Source organism: Hylaeus volcanicus, chromosome 2 (assembly GCF_026283585.1).
Source record: "Hylaeus volcanicus isolate JK05 chromosome 2, UHH_iyHylVolc1.0_haploid, whole genome shotgun sequence".
NCBI classification, from domain to species: domain Eukaryota; kingdom Metazoa; phylum Arthropoda; class Insecta; order Hymenoptera; family Colletidae; genus Hylaeus; species Hylaeus volcanicus.
In genome coordinates, this window is record NC_071977.1 from 28,773,879 (window position 1) to 28,799,266 (window position 25,388).

Sequence of the window (25,388 nt, forward strand, 5' to 3'; positions counted from 1 at the left end):
CGGAGTCGAGTGAAACTTTCCCCTCTCCTTCTTTTTTGTTTTTTTTTCTATTTTTTAATTAAACACGAAGGTAGCCGAGTGTCTTTTAAGCGAGAGCGAGTGAGATCGGAGTTTGAAAGTTCACCGGTGGCCGGTCGAATTAAGCTGATGAAAGAGTGAAGGAAAGTTCGCGAGGGTTCGGCGCGATCGTGTCGCGTTTAAGTGCGCGAGCCGCTTTGTCGCGAAACGGGAAGACGGTTCCTGGGAGGGAATTCGAAAAGCGATCGAGTTCCGGTAAAACCGAGGTCCGATCCTAGTCGCCTCGATCGCGACTGGGCGACGAAATTTTTGGAACGGAATTGCAACGTTTCGCGAAATTTAATATGAATATCAAAGCCGCGGGAACAGAGAATTAAAATTTCAACGAGCGAAATTTCTTTGAATCGTGTTCGACGTGCAGCCGGGGGGCAAAGAAGCGAACGGATATTTCAATAATAATAACGGTTTAATAACAGTGCCGTAATGATAATGTGTCAGTCGCGGCGAGGTAAAAAATATTACTTCCGTTGAAATTAACCGGTACATTTAAATGAAGTACATTTGAATTAAATTTAAATAATTCACGGATAATAAAAAGAGGGAATACAGAAATTAACGAGTATCTGTCTGGAATAAAACGCGGGAATTACACTCGTAACTAACGAGAAATTAAGTTAATATTAACCAGCGAGGCAATATCTGCTCGTATTATGTTACGCGGATTATTGAAAAATATGCGAGCAATCGAATTAATATTCGAACAGCTTCCCTCGTCCGGACTGCTCCGATTAGTCAAATTTTTCCGTTGTGTATATATCTTTCCATTTAAAGATTCGAGACAATTAACTCTAAAATAAATGGTACACAATTTCTTCGCACAAAATATCTTGAATCCTAAAACAGCCCACGGATAATAATTCCAAAATACGAGCTCGCTATTTTCCTCCCGTGACTTTTTATGCCGCTCAAGAGAGTCTCTGCCCGCGGTGGTCCACTTTCGGTCGCGCAACGCATCGACGACGTGACTCACGGTGACTCAACCGCGTCGAAATGCGGTTTTTCAAACGCGAGAACCCGACGGCTCCAGGAGATCGAGAAGCTCGTCGCCGCGCGTCTGCGCGCGACTCGAATCGACTCGAGTCAAATGGAACCGTCTGCGCGCGCCGTGACTTGATTCAATTCGAATCGGCCGCGACTCGACCCGAGCCGACCCGAATTGACGCGAGTCGGGCCTCGCGCCACGAGCTCACCTAGTCACTCCGTGCGAGCACTCAGTCGCGGACGCGTTCACGAGTGCGCTCGGCTGTGCGAAGCAGATTCAACCGACCGGCACGAGACAGCTGCGACGGACGTAATAGAATGAAGGACATCCGGTCGCAGGTAAGCTTACCCGCAGCATTCGTGCGACTCCGTTACGTTTATTACGGGCAAAAGTCAAGGCCCCGTGTTTGCGCGCCGACCACGTGGAATCGCGACGCCTAAACTCGAGGAATTTTGACAATGATTCCTGAGATAGGAAAGGGATAGGAAAGATTATAATAGGATTGTGATTGTTGCGGTATTTCTGTGCGATGAGGGAATGGAATAATTGACAGGGGGAAATTTTATGAAGCGATTTGAAGGTTTTATTGAAGGGTATTTTCTTTCTCTGCGTTTTTTTTTTATTTAGGCATCTTTAGGTGACACATCTTCTTCGTAATAGTCAGTTTGGGTGCAAATAGAAAATTGTGTATATATGGTTTCGAGTATAGTGTGAGTGGATGAAGCATTTTATTGAGTGCAAACGATACCTGGGAATTTTTTTGTTATTATGAGAGTTTATTTTTTATTTGAATTCTTAAGTGGGCAAAATGTATCAGTGTTCGATTGTAGGCGTCCTAGTCATCCTCGTGTCGGTGTGCCAGTATCCTGCCATAATATTTAAGCTTTCGATTAGAAATGAAGATATATACTTTATAAGAAAAATTCTTGATATATTTTTGAGAAAAAGGTGGACCCGTGTCTCTTTCCCAAACGTGCCTTACTTTGCATGACAATTTTGTCATTTGTATCGTAGCCTTACGAACCTTATCGTTACGACACGCGAAGGAACAAACCTAGCCTTACCACAGTAGTTTCCAAGTGCAAGTGTTTACAATCCTACATAGAACCTATACGAATCGAATCCTATAAAATATTATCGGCGATCATTCACATAACCAACCTATTAATAATCAAATCAATGAAATAAATTCGAACCAGGGATTAATTGTAATTTTAAATTTTAAATTCCACTTAAATTTAAACGTACTATTCGAACCGTCATTTTCACCGAAATAGAAAAACGAAGATTAAAATTGAAGATGTTCCAATTAAATGACTCAAGGCGGCCTACGTATATATCTTGACAAACGAGGAACATAACTGATGCATCGTACGTCTCTTCCGACGTCCTGTGACGTTTATTTGAAACAATTCTTCACGCGATAAACAGTTCACGATTTAAGCTGGCCGGGTGACTCACCCTCTGCAACGACGAGACGCGTTTCGCAATATCGAGTAGGAAGTTCAGTTACTCGTAGCTCTTCTTTCGTTTCGCGATTCTTGGCAATGATCTCACCGATTTTGAAAACGCTTCCGGAGGAATTCGTGGGCGATTACGTTGAGCTGGCTGATACAGATTCAATTCTTGTTCGCGAACTTCTAAAAATTCTTTCCTCTTTTCTGTACTTCGCTGACGATGACGCAGCTTCGGAGTTATTCGCGCGGGCTCTCCGCGCGACCACGATCGATATTTCAGTTGTGATTTATAAATGTTTTCATTTTTCTCGGCGTTCTGAGTAACGACGCGGCCCAGCAGTCATCCGTTTCGGTTTCGTGCGTGATTCTCAGCTGTTCTAGCCAATTTTTAGAATGTTTTCTTTCTTCCGAGAACAGCCATGTTGAATTCATTCGAGAGATTCTGAAAATAGATTTTTTAACAATTTAAAAGTGGAAGCGGCTTCTGGGTACATTTTTTAAATTTGAATTAAATCTAAATTGTAAGAAATTCGTCGTTTAATGTACAATTACTCTTATTATTATTCATGAAATGATTTCTATCGATTCTACCAGATTGGAGTATCAACAATACTATTACTAGATGAAACATATTAAATATTTTATTGTCTTCACCCAGAAGTGAATCTTAAGACACAAAAGGTCGCTTACCTGTTTATCACGTGGAATACGTGTTTATCACGTTTATACCTCCCACTGGGCCTCCTTACCCTTCCCGGCAGACTAATACTCACGAAAATTTCTACTGAGATCAAATTTTGTTTACAGAGTACTAAAAACTACATAATCACACGTTTATCGTGGTATTTATTTTTGTAACTTCAAGAATTGCGTCCAAATTTATTTTCTTCGATATTCAACATTCAGAATTAATTTTTTAATTCTACATTCCATATTTGGATGACACGGTAATCAATGTGTTGAATCAGCATAAATTGTAAATGGTGACGATAAAATTTCATCGCATTACAGCAAAACGTCACCTAATTTAAATTTCTTCTCACGCGTAAGGTACTTGCTTTGATCCTCTCTCGTTCCTCTTTCCTCCATTGCTGCCTCTTCTTTTTCCTCTTCGCTTTTTGAGTTTGAACATCAATTACTCGAAAGAGTTCACGTAGCGTGGCTGAAACATTGCACGAGCAAATGAAAAATACAGAAAGCAACGTTGCTCCGGACTATACGTAACGTAAAATTAATTTATACATGACTCCAATTGAAATATTTAACCATTTCGACTCTAGTCATCTAAACATCATCTAATCGTCTAAACATTCGTACCTTCTACGTCTGTTAAAAAAATCTGTCGATAAGTTTGATATTTTAGGTCTAAACGATAGGTTTGATATTTTCAAATAAATATTTCGTTATAAATACAAACAAGAGTAAAGTTTATTCATGCACATATTTATAATATTCGTACCTTCTATGTCTCTTAAAGAAATCTGTCTAAATTAAATATGTTTGATATTTCCAAATAAATATTTCCTTATAAATACAAACAAGAGTAAAATTTATTTGCGTGTATATTTATAACGAGACATTTATTTGAAACTATCAAACCTGTCGTTTAATTTAGACAGATTCCTTCAATAGACGTACAGTCAATGTAATAAATATTCGTACAGGAACAAATTTTAAAAAAAACTTCATATATTTATATTAATAATAAAGTTCAAAGGAATTTGCGTAAATTGAAGTTTATTGTTTTTAATAATAACCTCTTATTTCTTTTCCTATTAATTTTATTTTAAATCAGTTGCTGTACACTTCTTACACTGACTGTATGAAAGTATGAATATTTATAGGAGTGTCTGTATGCCCCAGAGTATATATCTGGTAGCTTAATTACAATTGAGACTCGAAACATGTGTTTAAAAAAATGATCTGCGTCGAGAAACAAATTGTCTCTTCTTATCTGGCAACGTCCTTTGACTGACAGCCAACCCTAGCCGAACTGGCTTGATCTGATTAATACTTTATTCACCGATCTAGAAACAGTTTACAAAACAGAAAAGATTCGAATCAGAAATATCAATCCAGGCTGACATTAAATTCTACACGTATTCTATACTTTGCAATTAATTAACACGGTTAATTCATCGCTGCAAATAGATTCTGGAATCACAGAGTCCGCCGAAAATTGCCAATGGTCAAAGAACCGAGTCGAGTTCAAACGGAGGACAGTCGAGTCGAAAGGGTTGAATTTAAAATTCGCGAACGAGAAACCCAACGGGCGAAATCGTCGAGCAGCTGCGAGCTTGTACGGAATACGTGCGAACCAATTGTCGCTAAACTTGTTACTTACTCGGTTATCGGAGTCGTGCCAGTTAGGTGGCGCATTACGCGGGAGCCATAATTTCATTGAACCGTCGCTACGTGCCGATACGACGTCTCCGTAATTTTTTCCACTATTGTTATCACAGCCTACGCGGGACGCGACTGAACGTACCGCCGATCCCTCGAGCTACGTGCGAATAAATACGAAAGCGTTCGCACCGTGTCGTAATTGATCTCTTAATCGCGGGATATTAAAGTCCGCGGGAAGAGTTCTCGCAAAGAACTCGTTGACAGGAATAGTGGAAATTTTACTTTGAATTGAATTGACTTGAATTTTACTATCGAGCGGGCTCCTCTCCTTCTCCTCTCTCTCTCTCTCTCTCTTTTTCTGCGCAAAAAAGTAAATCGTAATTTGTTGGCACGTCGATAGAGTGACCCTTAGATCGATACCAACCGCGACGGCGGTCGAAGCGACGCCGACGAAGGTTCGAGACGGCCTATATACGGTCTCGTATGAGAGCGAATCGCGAAGCGTTGCGGCGTCTCGCAGCGTGAGGTCGACGAAATCAGAGACGAAAGACCAATGGACTTGTTCGCCGTTCGATGACTCGATCGGGACGGTGTCGTAACAGAGCGAGACTGACATAATCGAGAGCCCGACCTCGCGGTGCGAACAGGTCAGGCATACTCCTGGCGTGGCCCGCGTACCGAACGGGTATGACCCGCTCTCCGATGAATCGATCACTTTTGTACCCCCAAGGAGTGGAATTTTTACCGCGTTGCGACACGTTCGGCCGTTTACGGGGGCCTTCGAGTCGTCGTTTTTCTGGTTTCGTCGTTGTTTGAGAAATTTACGGGCCTTCGACGTAAATTGTTTACACGACCCGCCGGTTTTTATCGATTTTTATTGAAGGCTGTTTTCGAAAAAGAATTTTTATCTCGGCGTTCGGTGAATGTGCTCACTTTGATTTTTTTCGGGGGAGAATCGTACAGGTTCGAGATTGTTAACTATATTTTTTGTTTATTCGTGAGGTCAGTTTCGGAAGAATGATCGAATTTCGAGGGTGAAAATGGTCCTCGAGATAAATATTCTGTTTCGGATACAGGTTTCGTAAACTTTGTTAAAAATGTTGTATTTGAATCGCAAAATATAATTTCGCGTGGTTTTAAGGAATATTCTTTGAGAAAGAGAAGAATTGTCTCGACGATGTTATTAAATTCGTGTTTAAGTGTTCATTAAAAATCGGAGCTCGTAGACTATGGGGTACGATAACTTGAAACCAAAGAGAGATAGAAAAAAATGTTACGAATGAAATTTGCCTAGTTTTTTTATGATAAATAATGCAAGTTGAGTCAAATGCTTCGAAGATTCCAAGTGGTGACCCCACAGCTAGAAAAAACACTTTTCCAATAAATATTCCTTGTATAACATAGCTCGTCTAATTAAACAAATCACATATTTCTTCATTTTTTTTTCTATGTTACCAAGAAATAATATCTTACACAAATAAAACACTCGCTGATCACTCTTAAGAGACCAGTAACATTCTATTTTATTACTTCGAAAACCATCGCGGGCGAATTTTGTCTTCGAGGAAGAAGAACCTTGAAAGGGTACCTTGAAAGTCATCAACTTAGTGATTATTCTAAGCAATCGGTGCACGTGGTCCGACTCTACGACCATCGTTCGTCCCTGCCGCCACACGAGGTTCCATTTTTAGATTCCGGTTAAGGTGACGATTAGGCGCCCAAGGGAAGCCTAACGTACGTTATCACGTTCGCACTTGGACGAAGAAAACGACCGTTACGAACCCCTCCCACGCGATCTTAACCTCTTTTCGGAAATACTGGCGCGATTCAGGCGCATACACTACCACTCGCAGAGAAGCAGCTGTTTTTTTACGAAAGCGTAATATTACGTGCGAATCGTGAATTTTAATCTATCGTTGCCATCTAATATAATATTTCACTCGCGAATATCAAACTCTGTTATTTAACGAGTAGGAAATAAAAGATTATTCATCTTTCATTAATTTCGCAATATTTTTATTCGAACATAGGTAGATGAACAAAGGGCTTTTCAAATGATTTAGAATTTTATTCTTTGGTGTTTTATGAGAAAAAAGAATTCCAAACGGTGTTAACAAAAGATTATTTAAAAGGAACAGGGAGCAATTTTTTTCCCACCGAGGCAATTCTTTCTTTTTTTGAAGTAACATTAATTATTCCGAAGAAGTAAAGTAAGACACTTCTTTTAATTAAGGGAGACTAATGATGATTGAGTACGCTAGATAAAGCTTCGCTGATGAGTCCAACTGGAAGATCCGTTAGCTTATTTTGTCATCTATCATCCATTTCACGTACGTACACTCGCGTTAATTCTCGATTCTGAATTAATTACGTACAATTAATTAAATTGTGATCGTTGACGATTTATCCGCGATCCGTTCAATTTTTTAAACGAATCAACTGTTTACCGTATTTTCGTGCTGCACTTAATAAATCCCAGCTGTCAGGATTTCATCGTGGTTAGGACGAGTAATGGGACAATGAAGGGAGAGGCTAATTACGTTTAAATTCTTTTCATTCTTAATGAAAAGAACCAAGTTTCCGCGACAAATGGAGAAAGGTAATCTGTCTGGAAGTTTCAGCGAAGGGAAAGAAAGTTCAATATTTTTCAAAACTTTTCACAACGGGCGACAGGGAACGGGACTATCGATTACAGTTTATTCATCTCATCCAATGAGAGCCCTTTCCAACGCTCTTCCACCTTGGAACGCTAGAAAAAATATTTCTTTACTCTTCTTGTTGCGAAATATATCGTTCGTTTAAAACGTTAAAAATGAGACGCTTTTTTTACGAATTTTTTAAAAATCTTAACATCGAACTATTCTCGTTAACCAACGAGTCGGAAACAAAAAGGTCGTTCGTCTTTTATTCGTCGTTCGTTATTTTTATTTTCGCGCGAACTTTTGCCCGTCGAACTACAGTGATTTCTCCGGTACGAAAAATTAATTCCACCCAGCTGAAACGTCAGCTACATCGACCGTACGAAAATTCTGACGCGGTGAAAAAAATTAATATTGCATTCTCTCGTCTCCCGGCGCATCTGTAATTACGGTGGGGCATCGAGGAGCAATTAAAATGACGCGCGCCTTCCACTGGCCGACGGGAAAAGATTAATACGCGTATTCTCCGCTCTATATACGTCTCTTCATTAAAAGTTCCTCTCCCTCTCGTTATAGCTCGCGTTCAAACACTTACAGACCCTCTCGTTTCTGCCGTTTCTTTTACGTTCCCGGACATGTGAAAATCCGACTCGCGAACGGTGCACACTCGAATGCTCTTTTAACGCGGTAGATACGCGTTACAAAGAACAGAGATTCAAAGGAGGATGTATTTACTCATGGAAAAATTGATGTTGTATTTCATGATTTTCAGAAATTGATAGAAAAAGTTTAGGAAAAAAACATCTGTCTATTCGGTGAATACTTGTACAGAGTGACTCAGAATTAGTGTAAGAAAAGATTCGTGGTGCAAGAATCGTTTAGGTGAGACGATTCTGAAGAAGAATTTCCTTTGCGAAAATGTCGTGCGGCGCTTCGTTTTTAAATTATTAACGAAAAACCGCCGACCAATCACAGCGGCCGAGTAGCGCGCGCTCGGCTGGCACACTGCGACTGGGCGTGGCCAGCCAATCCTGGCTCGAGTCTATGCTCACGTGACCTAGCGCGCGCTACTCGGCCGCTGCGATTGGTCGGCGGTTTTTCTCTCTATCAATCACTATCTTTCACTATCACTATCTAATCACTATCTTTCCACGATCCCGAATTCCGATAATCGTTCGAAACAAATACGAAGCTTATCATCCGGATTTCTATCTGGATTGAACTTGTACCTATTTCTGGTGAACGCTGCTCGACCTGACCTTTGGAGGGGGAGGAACTGTTTACTGTACATAGACAACTTTATCATCTCTCACCATTAATTGTTATCTCGTACGTAGCCGGTTTCGTTACGCTGCAACGAGAATAATTGAGAGGAACAGAAATTACCGAAGCGAACGGGAATAAATGAAAATAAAGAACTCGACCGAGTAACCCGGAAAACCCGGGGATCGAATTCCGACCCAGAACTACGGAACGGACCCCGGAGGGAGGGCAACGAGGAAAGGTGTCGCGTCAGCGAGACTAGAACGCGCTTGTATTTTTAGGCAGACACTGTTTACTGAGACCGGGGACCCGTCCCCGATGATAATTTATCGCCACGAAACGTTCCGCGGGCTGATCTATGGCCCCGCGATAATCTAACGCTCCTAGGTCTCTTCCTTCTACTGATATTTGGTCGCTGAATAAGCAAGAGACGCTGTCTGCAGATTCGCTGCGACTATATCCACGAATTAGATCTTCGAAAGCTCTTTGGCAACCGTTCTAACAGCGGCCTCGATGCTTCTCGCTGTCCATTCGTGAATTTATTAGAAATCCTACAACTTGCGGATTTTTGAAATGCTTCCATTCTAATAGCTGCCTTCGAAAGTAGATCAGTTCGAAAAATATAGAACTCGACGCGCCATCTAGCCACGATCCTTCTAAACCATTTGCCCGAAGATGAAAAACTGTGTTACCATTATTTGGTAACCAATAGCTGAAAAGAAATAAATAGTTAACCATGAAATTAATGCTTCTCGCGTTTGAACAGTTTCAGAAAAATGGCTACGTCATCTTGGAGGACTTCTTCAAGCCCGAAGAGGTCGACGAAATGCGATTATGCGGTGAGGAATACACAAAAAACTTACCACCGGAAGATGAACGAAGTCTATTCAGCGCGGTAGAATTGCAGCAAGTTAGTACCGACCAGGACGGCGATTCTGAATTAAACCATCCGCCGATACAAAACAATTTCATTCAGACCAAAGACCAATATTTCCTGGACAGCGCCAACGTAATCCGCGTGTTCTTCGAGCCCAAATCCTTGGATGCTAACAAGAAACTGTTGGTGGATCCTCGAGTATGTTTAAGCAAGGTAACGATTTAAATCTATATTATATGTTTTACCGACCCTTGACGAGTGGACAATTAAATTCGACATTAGTACTCTTCAATCTTTATTTTATCTATTAAAATCGTTTTTTGATTAATATTATTCTAACATTTCATAATTTATATAGTAATGGGAAATATTTATCGGCAATAGATAACAGATTTAGAATAGATTTTGGTTGTCCTAGGCAAAGCCTATTAACACCAGTTGATAAAGCATTGACCTTTGTTGTCCTGTCATGGCGACGCCACCAACAGATTATATCCTTAGAAGGTACAATAGGTATCTGTTATTAACATGAGAAAATATATCGAAAAGATAATTTATACATATCATTATCTCAAAAATGTACCTACGGAAACACCACATACAAATCGATTGTTGGTAACTCGCTCGCGACAGCACCCGACGACGTCGCAGTATTTGCATTGAACTTTAAACTTCGCATTCCTAAATTTCTTTTGTTTTACAAAACCATAGGTAGGACACGCACTTCACTGGCTTCACCCCACGTTCAAAAAATATTCTTTCGATGAAAGAATAAAAGAAGCAGCTTTCCAGCTGGATCTGCAAGAACCAGCTATTTGCCAGTCGATGTACTTGTACAAAAATCCGGGTATCGGTTCAGAAAGTAAGATGCATTAAGAATGAGTCGAGGGTATAATTAAACGCGTCGATTGTTTAATTAATTTTTACAATCTTATTCGAATTCCATTACTTTTTTTAAACTTAATACCCATGAATTTTTTGTTTAATCAGTAAGCATGCATCAAGACGCCACGTATCTATACACCGAACCTCAGAATCTGGTAGGTTTTTGGATCGCTTTGGACGACGCTACCACGGAAAACGGGTGCCTATGGTTCGCGCCAGGTTCCCATAAAAGCGGTGTGCACAGACGTTACATGAGGAACAAGGACCCAGATTCCAAGGATTTGTTAATCTACGATAGCCCTCCACCTTGTTACCAACTCAGCAACTTCCGCCCAACGCCAGTCCCCAAAGGAACCCTCGTCCTCATTCACGGACAAGTCGTACATTTCTCGTATCCAAACAAGAGCGAGAAGTCGAGGCACGCGTACACGTTCCACGTGATCGAAACGAAAAACGTAAACTACCCGAAAGAAAACTGGTTACAACCACCTCCCGGAGGATTTCCTAAACTTTACAGAAATTAAATCGATTCAAGTCACTCTCGGTGTGTGCTTCATCAAAATAATTATCGGGGAACACGATACAGCACCGCTTGTTATTTTGGCTGTGCATTTTTATTTTTCTCATTATACAAAAGTTACTTCTTGTATTGTACAGAACTGTTAATAAAAAATTGTTAAATATTTATACTTCTTTTCTTTTTACAAATGCATGACTAACTGGTTTGAAGAATAGATCACAGTTATTACGTGACACTGTACACTCAAGACACTGACGTTATTTAACGGAATATACACGATGCATACTTTAAGGCAAAGTACGACCAAATTTCGTTCAGCTTTTTGACTGATTTATATGCGAACGCTTAAATACATCTGTAGCTAGCTAGCCTACAGAAATGCGTGCTAAGTTCTTGCAATTGGCGCAAACCAGTTTTCAATACTTCCTCTTTCTGTTTCACGCAACAGTATACGTCGAGAGGCGCTAGGTCATCGTTAGCTAACTTCGTTGATAGTGGCTCCGACTCCGGTAGAAATGTTATCAAAGCCTGGTGTAGATTGTTTATCGTTCGATAGTCTGTGCAAGAATCTTTAACTTGCTCTATTGCGCTGCAATAAAAATTTATTATTACGGAGACAATCGCTTAAACGAGTTCTCCATGTGTAAATTCAACTGGTGCCAATAATTATTGCATGTGAAAATGACTACTTGAATCAATTACTCACGCGCTCAGTGTGTGCAATAGTCTATTTACATTAGCCGCTAGATCCGGCTGTATTTGCTTTACATAGTCCGGGGTTGGAAGCGGGTTTGGAATAGTGTAAGGAAAACTACATGGCATTCCCACTATTTCAGATGCCAATCCGCTACGAAAAGTAAATGTAAACCTTAACGTGAACATAAGGTAACATTTAACTGTATTGTTTAAAATGTAATTGTAACCCTTACCACATATCACGAGAAAAGGTGTATGCCGTTTCAAAATATTGAAATGCTTTTTGTGCTCTACGTTCCCGTTCTGCGACATCATTTTCAATTCCAATCGCATCGCGTAATTTCTGATCGAGTATTAGGGATTCGAGATCGCGACACCTTTGCTTCAACTCCTAAAAGAACAATGGTGTTACGAACATAAATGATAGAAGTTTCATATAATGCTATTGAAATAATTTAAAAATTAATTACATCAATTTTCTGCAAGGTTCGTATCATCAAATCAGGATGCTTATCCATGTTAACCATCTGAATCAAATCGCTGCATTTATCCAGGATATAACTAACATCTTTTAATGTTATTTTACCTATAAAGAGATTGTTTTTAATATCGCTAAATATCCTCGAAACCTTAAATGATAGATGTTATCTCGTTACTACAATATAGTTAACGAAATTACCAGAAGTATCTCTAAATAATTGTAACAATTCTTTTAGAACATTTTCTCCTTTTCTTAGAAATGATTCGCTTACAGCGGCTATCCAGTGTTTAATAGCACACTGTAAAACATTTATAATTGTCCAAGGTGGTTTTACAATGGCATACTTCTCCCACGGTTCTCCATATAATGCATGCATTTCTTTGCTGACTATCTGCGAAACAATTTATAAAAACATTTCTTTTACAACGTAATATATATACATTTTATTTATGCCCGATATACTTACCACTGTCAAAAACTCTTTTATACTACTTTTTGCATCATCAAGTATTTCGTGGGATACATGCAGTTCCTGGTCAGAAATCGATACAGAGTTCGAACTTAACGTTTCTTTATCTTGTTCGCTACCCGTGCGAGGCGATTTGTTTGCATGATTAGTGGCGTTAAGGTAATCAATTTTCTCGACAGGATCGTTTCTTCCAAGAGTCACAATATCGTATATCATTGCTTTGTTGCAAAGATTTATATCGTACGACAATAATACCTACATTAAAAATAAGGACATGAACAGTAAACTGAATTTATCAATTGAAATATATTATGGAAACATTGACTCACCACAGACTTTTCGAAATCTCGGATTTGTAAGCAAGTCTGTAGAATCTCGTCGTCTGGACAATCAATCGCAAATTTTTCTTTATTTCTCGCGGCGTCTTGCCGCTTTTGACCGACAATACGTGGATGTTTAGATGAAAAAAGTTTGTGAATGTAACTTATAGCTTTCCTTGCTTTCGCGACCAATGCTGCTGGTTTTGTTTTGCCATAATTGCCTTTAATATAATCAAGCTCCTATAACAAAACATTACCTTTTAAAGGTTTCATACGAGGCGCGTTAAATTCTGTTAATATACTACTTACGCGTACAACGGTCCACGGTATTACAATTACTGGTTTATCATAAGTTTTGAAGGTAGTCTCTTTTACCAAATCGACAGCTTCAATATTTGACAAAAATACATTAGTATCGACAACAATGTACAGTTGCCTTTTTTCTTGTTGTTCTAATGGTGGCGAACAATTTAAAATGTTAACTACGCTACACGATAGGTCCGTATTATTATCCGCACAAAGTTGTGACCTGACTGCCTGGATCTGAGTGATTTAAATTTATTTAGTAACATGGTAAAAGAAAAAAATATATGAATATTTATTAGTCCATATGGAATTACTTCAAAGGTAATTTTTTCATCTTCCATTGGTTCCCAATCCATCTCTTCATAAAATGAATCATCATTGGATTGCTTCACTAAGTCATCCACTGTTGTTAGAGACTTTTCTGACAACTTCACAGTTTTTTCAGGGTCACTACATGGACTTTTATTAATAGAAATCTTATCTTTTGAAAGTCTATCCTTTAAACGTTTCAGCCTAACTTCTGCATGTTTATAAATACTTGGTAATTTCTCTACTGTAATCACAATAATATTAGAATGAAATCTTAGCTTCTAGTAAAAAGACATTACAAAAAGTATTACCATATTTATTCAGTGTAGCAGAAGTCTCAGATGAACGACTGGTAGATTCTGAACTTTCATTTTTACTAGTTTCTAGAACTAAGCTTCTCCTTAATGTTTCCATGCGTTCTTTGCCCAGATTTTTCTTAAAGGACCTTTTCTTTGTTTTTTTGGATGTACTTATAACTGAGCTCTGATCATCTGTTTGTTTTGTTGTCTCCTCTGTTATAACTGCAATTAAATGTAATATAAATCATGATTTTTTATCTACTTTGAAAATGATACAGGTCATAGAATGCAAAATAATTTCACTATGTACTTACCAGAACTTAGGCTCTGCTGTCCTCTTTCATCATTTCTACTTGCCGAACTAGACGAATACTCTGAACTACTAGTATTCCGTTGATTATACATGCTTTTGCTTCTTAGCCTTCTGGACTTAATTGGTTCTTCCTGCTTTTTCTCATTATTATTGTCGCCACTTTCTTGTATTACTTTTTTCTTAGATGTACCTTTTGAATTTCTTTCTTGTATTTTTTCAAGAAGTATCTGCATTTGTGGTGTACAAATTATTTTTTCATTTGTGTCACTTTCAGATCGAGACTCTACGGTTTTAGACTTTGAAACTGGCAACTTTACAGTATTTTTAGGACTTTGTATTTTGAAAATGTTAGTTTTTTCTTTCTTTTTGAGGATCTTTTCACGAATTGCTCGCATCTGCGGTGTCTCTTTCTCTTCATTGGTTTTTCCCTTTGTCTGTTGGCAAGTCCTCTTAGCAACAAGTTTCTTCCGTTCACTAATTCTTTTCTTGGATGCATCATCTTCGGGGGTCTTAGGCTCGATAACAGGAGTATCTTCTTCTTGAATTGAAGTTCTACGTTTCTTAGAAGGTCTTCCTAATTTTGTTGTAACCTGAATATTAAAATGACATTTTAAATTAAAGTGTATGTTTCATATGGTACCATCGCAAACTTATTTGTTGAAGGAAACAAAAAGGTTATTAACGAAAGGTATCATTATGTACAAAGTACATGAAATAGATGTATAACGTTATAAATAAACACGATCACAAGATCAAATTTGCATAAGTTAAACGTATCAATGAAATGTCACTCAACAGCTTGCTATGATTAACACCGATAATAAGAAAACTTCGCAATACTTTTTCAGACTGATCCGTCGTCGGTTGTTCCCAGGAAGACTGGTTAGTTTTAACATTAAAGTAATACACCCTGTCCGGATGTGTCTTTGAATTTAGGACAATCCAATTTTTCGGCAACTTATGCTTTATCATTTTTCAAAAGTCAACAAATACGATCACTGACAGTGTAGAAACTATCGATAATAAGACGGTGATTCGAATCGATTGAAATTACAAATCTCTTATTACGTATCATAACAATCTATATCACATTTCACCAAGTTCTACCAAAATAACATACAGATACAGTACTTATCGTAAACAAAATATACGGGACAGAGTAATTTAGAAGAGCCGAAACTTTGCGAGAACCTTTGGGTGCATCCACAGAAGCCGATTTTAGACAGTGGCGCCATCGGTGGTGAAACTCCCAAGTTTGTAGAGAAAATAGTTCCCACTGTTTCTGTAAGATGGCGCTGGAAATATATTTAATCAATTATTTTCCATTTATCATTAACCCGTAATTAATGCGATTCCTATCTTTGTAACGCTACAATATATCGCTCAATAAGTCAAATTTATCATTTTTGTGAATAGTTATTTAATGCAGAAATTATTATCGATTTTTTACTTAGTGAAGCCATCTAACAGTAGACGCGGAGACTATTTTCTTTACAAACTTGAGTGTTTTCTCACCGATGGCGTTACTAGGACGAAAATTATAGCACTTGAGACTATAATTAAAATATGTTCAGAATATAAGTGGTTTTATTAGTGGTTTTATAAGTGATCACACGTATTGTACAACCAGAAAGCAATTTATTAATTAACAAACATCAAACAAAAATACAAAAAGACAAGCGGAACAAAGGACGGTAAAAGAGATCCTCTTTTGAATCGTTAAAGAAGTTCCCGCCAAAGTTCAGGTGATAAGCCACATAAAAGAGTAACCATTTACCAGGTATCGGCTACAAAAACTCCGAAAATTAGTTCGGCTATTCACCACCAGGTATCGACACAGGTATATGTTCAGTTGTTTTTCTAATTATACGCAAAAACAAATTAGTGGACAAGCATCGTAATATTAAAAGATGAATGGAAATCATTTTTCAACTTTTAAATCTTTTATTTATTATTCAATCATACAAATGGCGCCATCTAGCGTTGACAGCGAGAACTATTCGAGGACAAGCTTGGGCGTTTTCCCGGTGGTGCGCTGTACGGAGGTCGGAATTTTAGTTCCACCTATTCACCGCGAGATGGCGATATGGTTGACATTAGAACGCGCGCGAAATTTGAATTAGTTACGCGACCAAACGATTTATAGTCGAAAAATAAATACCACGATAAATGTTTTATTGCGTAGTCTCCAATAATCTAAATAATATTTAATCCTATCAGAGATTTTCAAGAATACCTGTCTGTTAGACAACGCGTTAATAATACATGTAATTACTCATTACGAGTGAATAGAATAAATAGATGAGTGCAGTCAGACGATCGATTTTTACGATGTACAGAGGTACAAATGAACGGCACTGTTAATTCGTTAGTTCGTAGAATGTTTTTATTGGCTCAGTTCCTGTTTTATACAAAACATCTAACAAACATAGATGCGTTCCGCTGACACTTTAAAACTTCGCCTCACGAAAGCGTCTAAACTATCGACTTCGCAGATTTCTAGTCATGCGGTTCCCAAAGGGCGCGCTAAAGTACGATGCGATACAGGTTTTTGCCTTAACGGTGCTCGAATGTCGTCACGGGCGTCTATTTATAACGCTAATCAGCTAGTCACGGTGGATCGGTGGTCGTTAAAAAGTCTGAACGTAAGAAAGTGCCTCGGTGTGCTACGTTAGCAGCGGACGGGGGACGTTGGCTAGGCCATGGAACCAAATATCTCTATCGTGTCTCTATCCTGATCGGAAACAATTTGCTGCATATTGTCACAGTTTAAATGTGAACTGCAACCGCGTGCATTCACTGGCGAATGTATACTTGAACGGTATATAGCGGATGTAGAAAGTATTCGTACACCGATCAATTTCCAAAAAAAAACTATGTAAAATTGTAATTTATTAACTTATTCTTTATAAACAATGACATTCTACATATTCTCGGAAATCTCTAGAATAGATAGAGTACAAAAAAGAAATAGCTATTTATGTAAGTTGCGAAATTAACAAGAAAAAAACAATTAATCGATAGAAATGTTGAAGCAATAAGTATTCGCACAACTGTTTAATTTTTAAAACTTGATTAAAAAAAAAAAAAGAAATTTACATTAATTTACAAGTGTGTAATACTTCCTTCGTGGGATTTCCTTTTGATTTTATAATTATCGTAACTCTTCCAAGCATTAAATTAACTAAATTATTAGTTAGAAGTTAATAAGAAGTGGGATCTTCTTCCATTCCTCTATTAGAGGCATTTTTAAAAGTACTTTACTGGAAATTTGATGTTTTCTAATTGGTACGGAGCGATAAACTAATGTGTTTACGTTACAAATGTAAATGGTTCGTCATAAGAATCGTACAAATACTTATTACTTCTATACTTTTACCCATTTTTCCCATGTTTTTTGTTAATTTCACAAATTATATCAATTAGTAAATGTTGTTTGGACTATATCTATCTTAGAGACTTCCGAGAATATGTAAAATATCATTGATTGTACAAAAAGAAGTCAAGAAACTACAATTTCACAGAAAAGTTTTTTGAGAAATTGATCGGTGTACGAATACATTCTACGCCCACTGTACTTCTTGTGAGAGTAAAGTAGCGGATATGTAACAACCACGTGGTTTTGTTTACCCTTAGGGAAGATTCAGAAAGGGTCAATTTCTAGGTGAAATTGTACAAGTTTTACGACGAGAATCGTCAAATGAGAAAACATATAAAATGTATGTACACTTTTGCTGCATGTACATTCGCTAACGAATGCGAACATAGATCAAGTTCACGTTTCGACTGCGACACACGCGAGAACAGTTTCTAGGCTTTGTCGCTTGTCGAGCTATTCTCTTCCTTTCAAGGGTTCACGGTTTTCCTTCTCTTCACTTCTCGATCGAGCAGCAAAAAGAAAGTATCGTCGCTTTTTGACGTACGGTGTTTCATCGAACGAAAAAATTTCAATCAACTCGGTTAATCGATAGGCGTGCTCGTAGAGAGTAATTAATTATTTAGTAAAGTAACTAAAATTAGATACTTTTGGTATTTTATTCTTTTGTTTAAACATGCCAGCGGTCGAGTTTGGCGATTGAGAAATGTACAACTACGGTAAAAAAGAAAAGTACGGTGGGATCGTCGTTTAGCGTTCGATTACGTCGCGCGATAAAGAAACAAGGATGTGCGTATAATTCACCAAATTCGAAACCTATTCGTTGCGAAAACGTCGTACAAAGCCGTGGATTTTTCTGTTTTCTCTTCGAGTTCGTCGAATCGCAAGGAAATCGAACAACAATCTTCTCGGAGTTTACACTCTACGATGCCGAGGTATCGACTAATTCTACCAAAAAATGTGATCTTAAACGATGACACTCTAAACTGTTTTCCTATAGAACGTCGTCTAGAATTCGTGGTGACTGATTTTATTTTGTGCGCCGTTTCTTTTTGTTCGTGTTCGTCGATTCTTCTTTCCCAATGTTGCTAATCGCCACGAAAGAAAATCCTCTCGATCGCGTCGCCCGATTAGCATTTTCATTGTTCCACGTGAGCTTTCCGGTGCGCGCGTTTCGCGTACGCGAATGATACTCACACGAAATTTTGTCAAATGGATCCGAAAGAACTTCGAAAATTCAAAACTATCCGTTTCGTTTCGCAGCTCGCGATCGATGAACGTGGTACACGAACAGGAATTTCGCGTAAACCCGATGCCAGCGATCGATCGACAGGATCGATCGATCGATCACTTCCGGTCAGAGTTCCGACAGAGAATTATAAAGCAGCGCCGTCCGTCGGAGGCCGTGTCAACTTTACGAATCGTAATCCCGAGCGAAACCGAGGGTACATTATCTCGAAAGTTGAGCAATTTTTCGTTAAACGTTGATATTACAATTAACGCGTAGCAATCGTTATGCTCGGTCGTATAAAAATTCAGCCAGTGTGGCAGGGAAAGTGAGAATTTTTTACGACCGCGAGAGCGATACAGGATCTTCATTACCGGAGTTTGTCTGTATCGGTCTCGCGATCACTGTTACGTTCCTTGCTATACTGGCTAAGTTGATATTAGAGTTTCCAATTGATGTACAAATTTAATTAAAAATAATATCGTATCGTAAACGTTTTGTTTCCGTCCTGTGCTGTCCCCACTCTTTGTACACGCATCCGTTGCGGCAGGGCAACGTTGTTTTCATTGTTTACGGGAAAAATAGTACTCGCGAGGGAATAGGTTTTAATTTTAAATAGATGGACAACAGAAGATTTATCCAACGTTGCTTGTACAACATCGGCCTGATAAACAAATGAAACATTAGTTCGATTTCGTTAAAAATTCGTTCGTTTAAAGACGGATCCACGAATAGTTTCAGGACGGTGGGGCAAAAACAGACTCAGGTGTCTCTCAAAGAAAAGAAAACGATAACCAAAAAACGATCTTAATGCCCTTTCCTCCTCATGAATCTCGTTAATGAAATGACAGATCAAACGATAGACTCCACTTTCTCTTTCTAATTTGTCATCGACTTTGCCTCGAATGTTGAGCAAGATCCGAGACCGGGTATCACAAAAGCAACTCAACAACATTCCAGTGGCGTAACTAAATGCCAGACTTTTCCGTCAACCAATAAAAAAAAAAAAACCAAGGTAATCGGCCAGTCGATCTTTGATTGTTTCTTTAACTGTACAAGTTTCATGGTTTTTTTTCTCTCTCTCTCTGGTAGATAGAAGCTCTTTAATAAACAGCGAATACAAGGGGAAGTTCCATAATCGTCGTTACCAGAAACATTTTCATACAAAAATTTTTCGTTTAATCTAACACTTATTGCTTTACAAGTTTTGTTGGTATCATCGTATCCTTGAAAAATTAAAAATACCACATCATCTTTGCCTAAGATTAAACACGACACGGAGGGGGGGTGGGATCGAACATTTCCGCCGAAAAGGCACCTTCTCCCTCCGGAATTGCTGGTTACGCCACTGCAACATTCGTTCCGTAGCGAGTATCACTGGCGTAGACGAATGTTTCTACGTAGCGTGTGAAACGGAAGTGAAACGTCAAGCGGCTAATGATTATGTCTGCGTTGTTCCAAGGCTGCGATGTCATCCACGGATATAAGCTTCTCTATGGGGATGCAGGAGAGCTCGCCGCCGACGCAGGTGGGCGATTGGTGCCACCTGCCCTCTTCTTCTCTAAGCGCGGCCTCCTCCGCTTTATGCGCTGCCTTTTCCGCTTTGCTCCTGTGCTCCTTCAGCTTCAACGAGAACACGGCCACGGACCTGGCCCTCTTCACCAGGGTCTCCTTCATCCTCCTCTTCTTGGCCTGCCGATCCTCCTTGTTCGACTTGTCCTCTTCTTGGCTGGAGTTTGGCTTGCTGGAGCTCGATTGAGCGGCCGCCTCTTTCTCTTTCTCTTTCTCTTTCTCTTTCTCTTTCTCTTTCTCTTTTTCTTTTTCTTTTTCTTTCTCTTTCTCTTTCTCTTTCTCTTTCTCCGCTTGTTGCTGTCTGTGCTCGTATATCTCACGTTGATGGAGCTGGTACTGCTGTTTCTCCGACTTTTCTCGCTCCTTCTCCCTCTCTGGCGAAAACCGGAACTTTTGGTTCCTGTGCGCCATCGTCCACGGCGGAGCAGACCTTTAACAGAAGGAAGCGGTACCCCGATATCGAGCACATTTTCTTTATACTTGGTAGCGGATTTATTAAACGGAGGATTTTAACTAGAGATTCCTACTTCGCGTGTATCGAAATGCCCAGGTATCGAAATACACGGATATCCAGATACGTATACGTGCGTCGAAATACACGGTTACGCGTACATCGTATTATACGGGTACAATATCCAATTATTTTTATAGACAAACTTTTATGTAACAAAGCTATTTATTCTAAAATAATGATCCTTATTAATTTGGAAAAAATTGATATGCAGTAAAATAAATGAATAAAAAATATATATATATAAACACAAGAAGAATAAATGTAACAGAATAAATTTTGTAGTGTAATTTATAAAACTTTATTTACTAGTTAAAATAAATATTCAAGTCACGGGTAACGATAGATAATTCGACGTATGCGTACTCGTGTATTTCGATGCACGCGTACGTACCTAGATATCCGTGTATTTCGATATCCGTGTACCCGTGTATTTTAATACCCGTCCAAAACTGTGATCTCTAATTTTAACGAAACTTCGATCGATCGTAAATGGTTGAAAGAGTTTTCGAGAAGGTCAGCGTACCTGAGGAGGTCGCTGTCCGACGAAGAAGCAAGATCTTTCGAGACGATGCAATCGGTGGATCGGTGAAGATGAATCGCCTCGTCTCCGCTTCCGCCTACGGTACCAGCTCCGCTGATCTCAGAGTCGCTGGACTTCCGGCCTCCAGCCTCCAGACCTAACCTCCTGACCCAGTCCACGCCTCCGTGAGGTCCGATCGTTAAATGATGGCTGTAGTGATCGGCACCTCCCGACGCCTCTGGTTCGCTCGTTAACCAGTCTCTCGAACGTCTACCTGCATGTTTGCAAACGAGAAAAATAGTTTCTCCCGGTGTTCTCTTCGTGTAATCAATTTTACATTCTGTGTTTGTATATAGGGAACCTGTTCAATAATTAAAGAAGAAAAGAACTGAAATTTTAATAGAGGAATTACGTATCACTTTAGATTTAAGGCTTCCGCGTGTATCATTCCTTGTAGCACTCGTGGACGATGGATGCACCACCAGTAATATAATACAAGGAACAACAGAAAATAATAGAAACAATATTTAAGAAAGAAAAAGAAACTAACGAATACTACAAAGAATCACGTATCAGTTGTTTCTTTAACAGTTCGGACCATCAGAAAAATAATACAAGGAATAACAGAAAACAATAGAAACAATATTTATAAAAAAAAAAAAAAAAGAAAGAAGAAACTAACGAATACTACAAAGAATTACATAACATTTCTTAACATTTCGGACGTTTGACGTTAACGAAAGTTTGAGGGGTGAAAAAGAAAGGAAGGAACAGTTGTTCCTGTTGTCGAACCTCGTTCTCCGCCAGGAATCGAGCATCTGGGTGAAATGTGAAGGTCGCGAATGCTGCCCATGTTAGTTTCAGTCAGGAAAGGAGTACCTATGTCGCTGCTGGACGCGCTGCCAGGGGTCTGAGCCGCGGACGGTGTCTCGGAGATTCTCGGCACCGACGCGACGCTGGGCGTCGGAGGGCTGCTGGGCGTCTGGGTGGTAGACGTCAGGGTCAGCGTGTCCGGGAGGCTGGGCGTCGTCGCGTCGCCGGAACGTTCGGAAAGCAGCTGTTGCTCTTCCGTCTCACCGTCTGCTGGACTCACCACGAATCTCCCTGAGTTCGGGCGAAATTAATAGATGGGAGGAGGAAGGACGACACCCGTGGTTGAGAATTTTCCCGATCGGAGGATGGGATGGAGATTTAAACACGATACTGAACGTCACGGGTTTCGATATGTTCGTCCTGATCGAGATGTTAACTCTTTGCTCTACGATTTCAGTTTCGGTGGCGAGGAAAGGCGAAGATCACAGCGATATCGGTCGAATTAACAAATGTAGTTTATTAACAAATGATGTTCACCCTTTGCTCTACGACTATTCACCGCGCCGTTAAAAGAGAAAAAGGAGGGAAAAAAGTTTAAAAAACAAAAACAATTAGACTTTAAGTTCTGGGCCCATAACCGTTTCGTAACCTTTTTTTTTTTAAGTCTAATTGAATTGTTTTCGTTTGTTCAAACAAATTAAAATCGCACAGTTCTTCGCGATCTCGCCTTTCTCTATCTGCTACTTGAGTAGTTACCATTGGAGTTCGTTGTGGGTACGTCCAAGTATAAGGTACAGCAAAGAGTTAAAATTTGGAACTAAACGTAGAGAAGTTGTACAGTAGTCGGTGTTGTTACAATCGTTTCTCGAGTTCTCGAGTACTACGAATGTATGCAGTATGTATTTGCTGTAAATTGAATTCACTAAATTCCACCGAGTTGGTAACGTTCAGCCATCGTAAAGTTTCGATCTAGCTACAGGTGAAAGATATACTTCCGATTGTCGCTGGAGAAACGGGGGGCTGCGCAAGAAACAGGTAAGTAGCAAGTGTTAGGTTGAAAGATACGTCGCAAGTTACGTTTACCTATCACCGTGACCGGCTGCTGCTCCGGCGACGGAGTCGAGGAGAGCCTTCTGACAGCCTCCCTCCTCAAGAACTCCACCTTGGCCATTTCGGTGGCCACCCAGTGCGGAATGTCGGGGATCGCGCAGATTATAATAAACCGTATCGCCAGCATGATGTGCTCCAAGGCGACTATCAAGAGGATCGTCTGAGTAGCCGACATCTCTGGGAACATTCTCTGCACCTGGCCACTCAGTCCTATCAGCGCGCAATTCACCAGAATCGCAACCAGACCCATCGCCTCCATAGCGTTCTGGGAAATTAAATAATAATTCCATCTTCGTAATCCGTTCATCGCGAAACCTTGATTCGCAAATTGTTGAATTATATACATGTACATTTGCGTCAAGCATTTATTTTTTGCGAAAGCACTGCCCTTTGTGTCTGTTAAAGTATCGGACTGGTACCACCAGGTCCGAGGACCCTTGACTGTTTGTCGCCCGAGACCAGGCCAATAAACAGAGCGCGGGCAGAGTTTTCTTTTCTTTAAGTAGACGTTAAAATTTCTCATTGGCGTAGGCCTGAGCTTTTAGTTAGTTCTCGTTCGTTCCGTAAAGTCGAATAAAGTAGACGTCCGAAATAAAATAAAAAGACTGTTATTAATTCCACCCATTTCCGATAGTTTTGAACACAAAATGGTACTTATATGATTCGATAAATATGTATGAAAATTCGAATAACTTACTTGCCAAGTTCCGATGTTGGAGACCCTCCGGCCGAAGGGCCGCTGGAGGACGAAGCAAAGCTTGAAAGCATCGCCGCGCAGCTCGAGGAGATTACCGAGCAGCGCAGCCATGGCAGCCAATGGGAACGCCGAAGAGAATAGGCAGACGTATCCGAGTTGCGATAGCATTTCCAGATGCTCTGAAAACGCCCCGTCGTACTACAAAATAGAAAGATTTGCACAAGTTCTCGCGAATTGTTCTAAATCGCTATGACAGGTCGGTTATTCAGAAAGAACGACATTATATAATTATTCGTTAAGTTGTGTATTTCATGCGATTTCGTTGCAGGTTGTATCGTTAAGGAGAAAACCACGTGACCGTAATAATTTTTGTAGAAAAGCTAATGGTCGTGGTAGGTTTATCATTAACACTTTGCACTCGAGATGTTTCTTAGCATTCTATTGTCATGAATTCTAAGCTATCTAGATTTCAGAATAAAGTCACCTTTACCTCGTCGACGATCATTTTATCGACACTTGGAGCTCCAAAGAAATTAAACCCAAAGAGACATTAGGTATCGTAGATTTGCTGCGTGAAACCTAATCACGCCTCTCGAGTCACCTCTCGGGTGCAAAGGGTTAATGATATCGATAAAACTGCAGCGTAATCCAATCGTATATTAAACATATTCAGGGATATCCAGCGGAACATTTTCTATCACGTGTATCTAGCGTGGGTGGTGTGAGGGTTACTATGCTCGTCAAACGGAAAATAAGAAGCTAGCGCTTAAGATGGAATCAGCATGAAAAAGCCGTGATATTGGATTCAACCCTTTCAGTTATTCTCTGCCAAGAACGTATTCTTTTCCGTTTGTATAATAATCGCTCTTCTATAATATGCTCCTTTCAGAAGAGAGGCTTACGAATCAAAGATCGCTGATGTATTACTATTAATATGTATGACTACGATTTTAAAGTGCCAAATTTCTGTGTGATATAATTATTTATATTTATATATTATAGAAAATCCGCGCGAATCTATCGTTAATTGAAAGGGTCATCGAGTTTAATGATAGGATGAGCGGTGACATTACCTTTCTGGTTGATATCTGCGCATCGTTGATGGAATCGGTGGAAAACGGGAATAAAAATCATGAAAATTCTGCAAAAAGAACCGATCAGACAACACAGGACAACATTAATTAGCTGCTTCGTCCGCGTACGAACGGACCCGTTCTCGACGTGCGTGTGTAGCGTAGGTCCGGGGTTTAGGTTTGAACGGAATCGCCAGGGCTTGAAGGTTCTCGAACGAAAGAAAAGATGTATACGCAAGCAAAAG

General features: G+C 39.6%; 3 protein-coding genes across 9 annotated transcripts in view; 1 reads left to right on the forward strand and 2 right to left on the reverse strand.

Moving 5' to 3' along the window:
- The first annotated feature begins 1,224 nt into the window (after positions 1-1,224).
- LOC128872132 (phytanoyl-CoA dioxygenase domain-containing protein 1 homolog) lies at positions 1,225-11,212 on the forward strand. Of its 2 annotated transcripts, XM_054114522.1 has the most exons (4): positions 1,225-1,398; positions 9,532-9,855; positions 10,354-10,504; positions 10,633-11,212. In XM_054114522.1, the coding sequence occupies exons 1-4, from the start codon at positions 1,378-1,380 to the stop codon at positions 11,049-11,051; spliced, it is 915 nt and encodes a 304-aa protein (XP_053970497.1). In that variant the 5' UTR covers positions 1,225-1,377; the 3' UTR covers positions 11,052-11,212. The 2 variants fall into 2 exon arrangements, with proteins under 2 accessions (XP_053970497.1, XP_053970496.1); XM_054114521.1 differs by lacking the exon at positions 1,225-1,398 and having other exon boundaries at positions 9,487-9,855.
- Positions 11,213-11,354: 142 nt separating this feature from the next.
- LOC128872131 (transcriptional protein SWT1) lies at positions 11,355-15,423 on the reverse strand. 2 transcript variants are annotated; one of them, XM_054114520.1, is made up of 12 exons: positions 15,081-15,423; positions 14,242-14,830; positions 13,940-14,149; positions 13,634-13,869; positions 13,323-13,556; positions 13,023-13,253; positions 12,691-12,948; positions 12,423-12,615; positions 12,214-12,329; positions 11,977-12,134; positions 11,754-11,894; positions 11,355-11,636 (listed from the first exon to the last, which is right to left on the reverse strand). In XM_054114520.1, exons 1-12 carry the CDS (start codon positions 15,210-15,212, stop codon positions 11,393-11,395), a joined length of 2,742 nt encoding a protein of 913 aa, XP_053970495.1. In that variant the 5' UTR covers positions 15,213-15,423; the 3' UTR covers positions 11,355-11,392. The 2 variants fall into 2 exon arrangements, with proteins under 2 accessions (XP_053970495.1, XP_053970494.1); XM_054114519.1 differs by having other exon boundaries at positions 13,634-13,872; positions 15,081-15,422.
- A 1,181-nt stretch (positions 15,424-16,604) lies between these two features.
- LOC128885152 (anoctamin-8) overlaps positions 16,605-25,388 on the reverse strand; it is a 30,089-nt gene continuing 21,305 nt past the window's right edge. For 2 of the 5 annotated variants that reach the window (XM_054139009.1, XM_054139006.1), the window contains exons 12-16: positions 24,071-24,268; positions 23,347-23,638; positions 22,243-22,554; positions 21,454-21,724; positions 16,605-20,846 (exon numbers count right to left, since the gene is read on the reverse strand). In XM_054139009.1, the coding sequence (XP_053994984.1) occupies positions 20,279-20,846; positions 21,454-21,724; positions 22,243-22,554; positions 23,347-23,638; positions 24,071-24,268 (1,641 nt within the window). In that variant the 3' untranslated portion in view covers positions 16,605-20,278. The remainder of the gene's footprint in view (positions 20,847-21,453; positions 21,725-22,242; positions 22,555-23,346; positions 23,639-24,070; positions 24,269-25,388) is intronic. The other 3 variants (XM_054139010.1, XM_054139008.1, XM_054139007.1) reach the window with 3 other exon arrangements.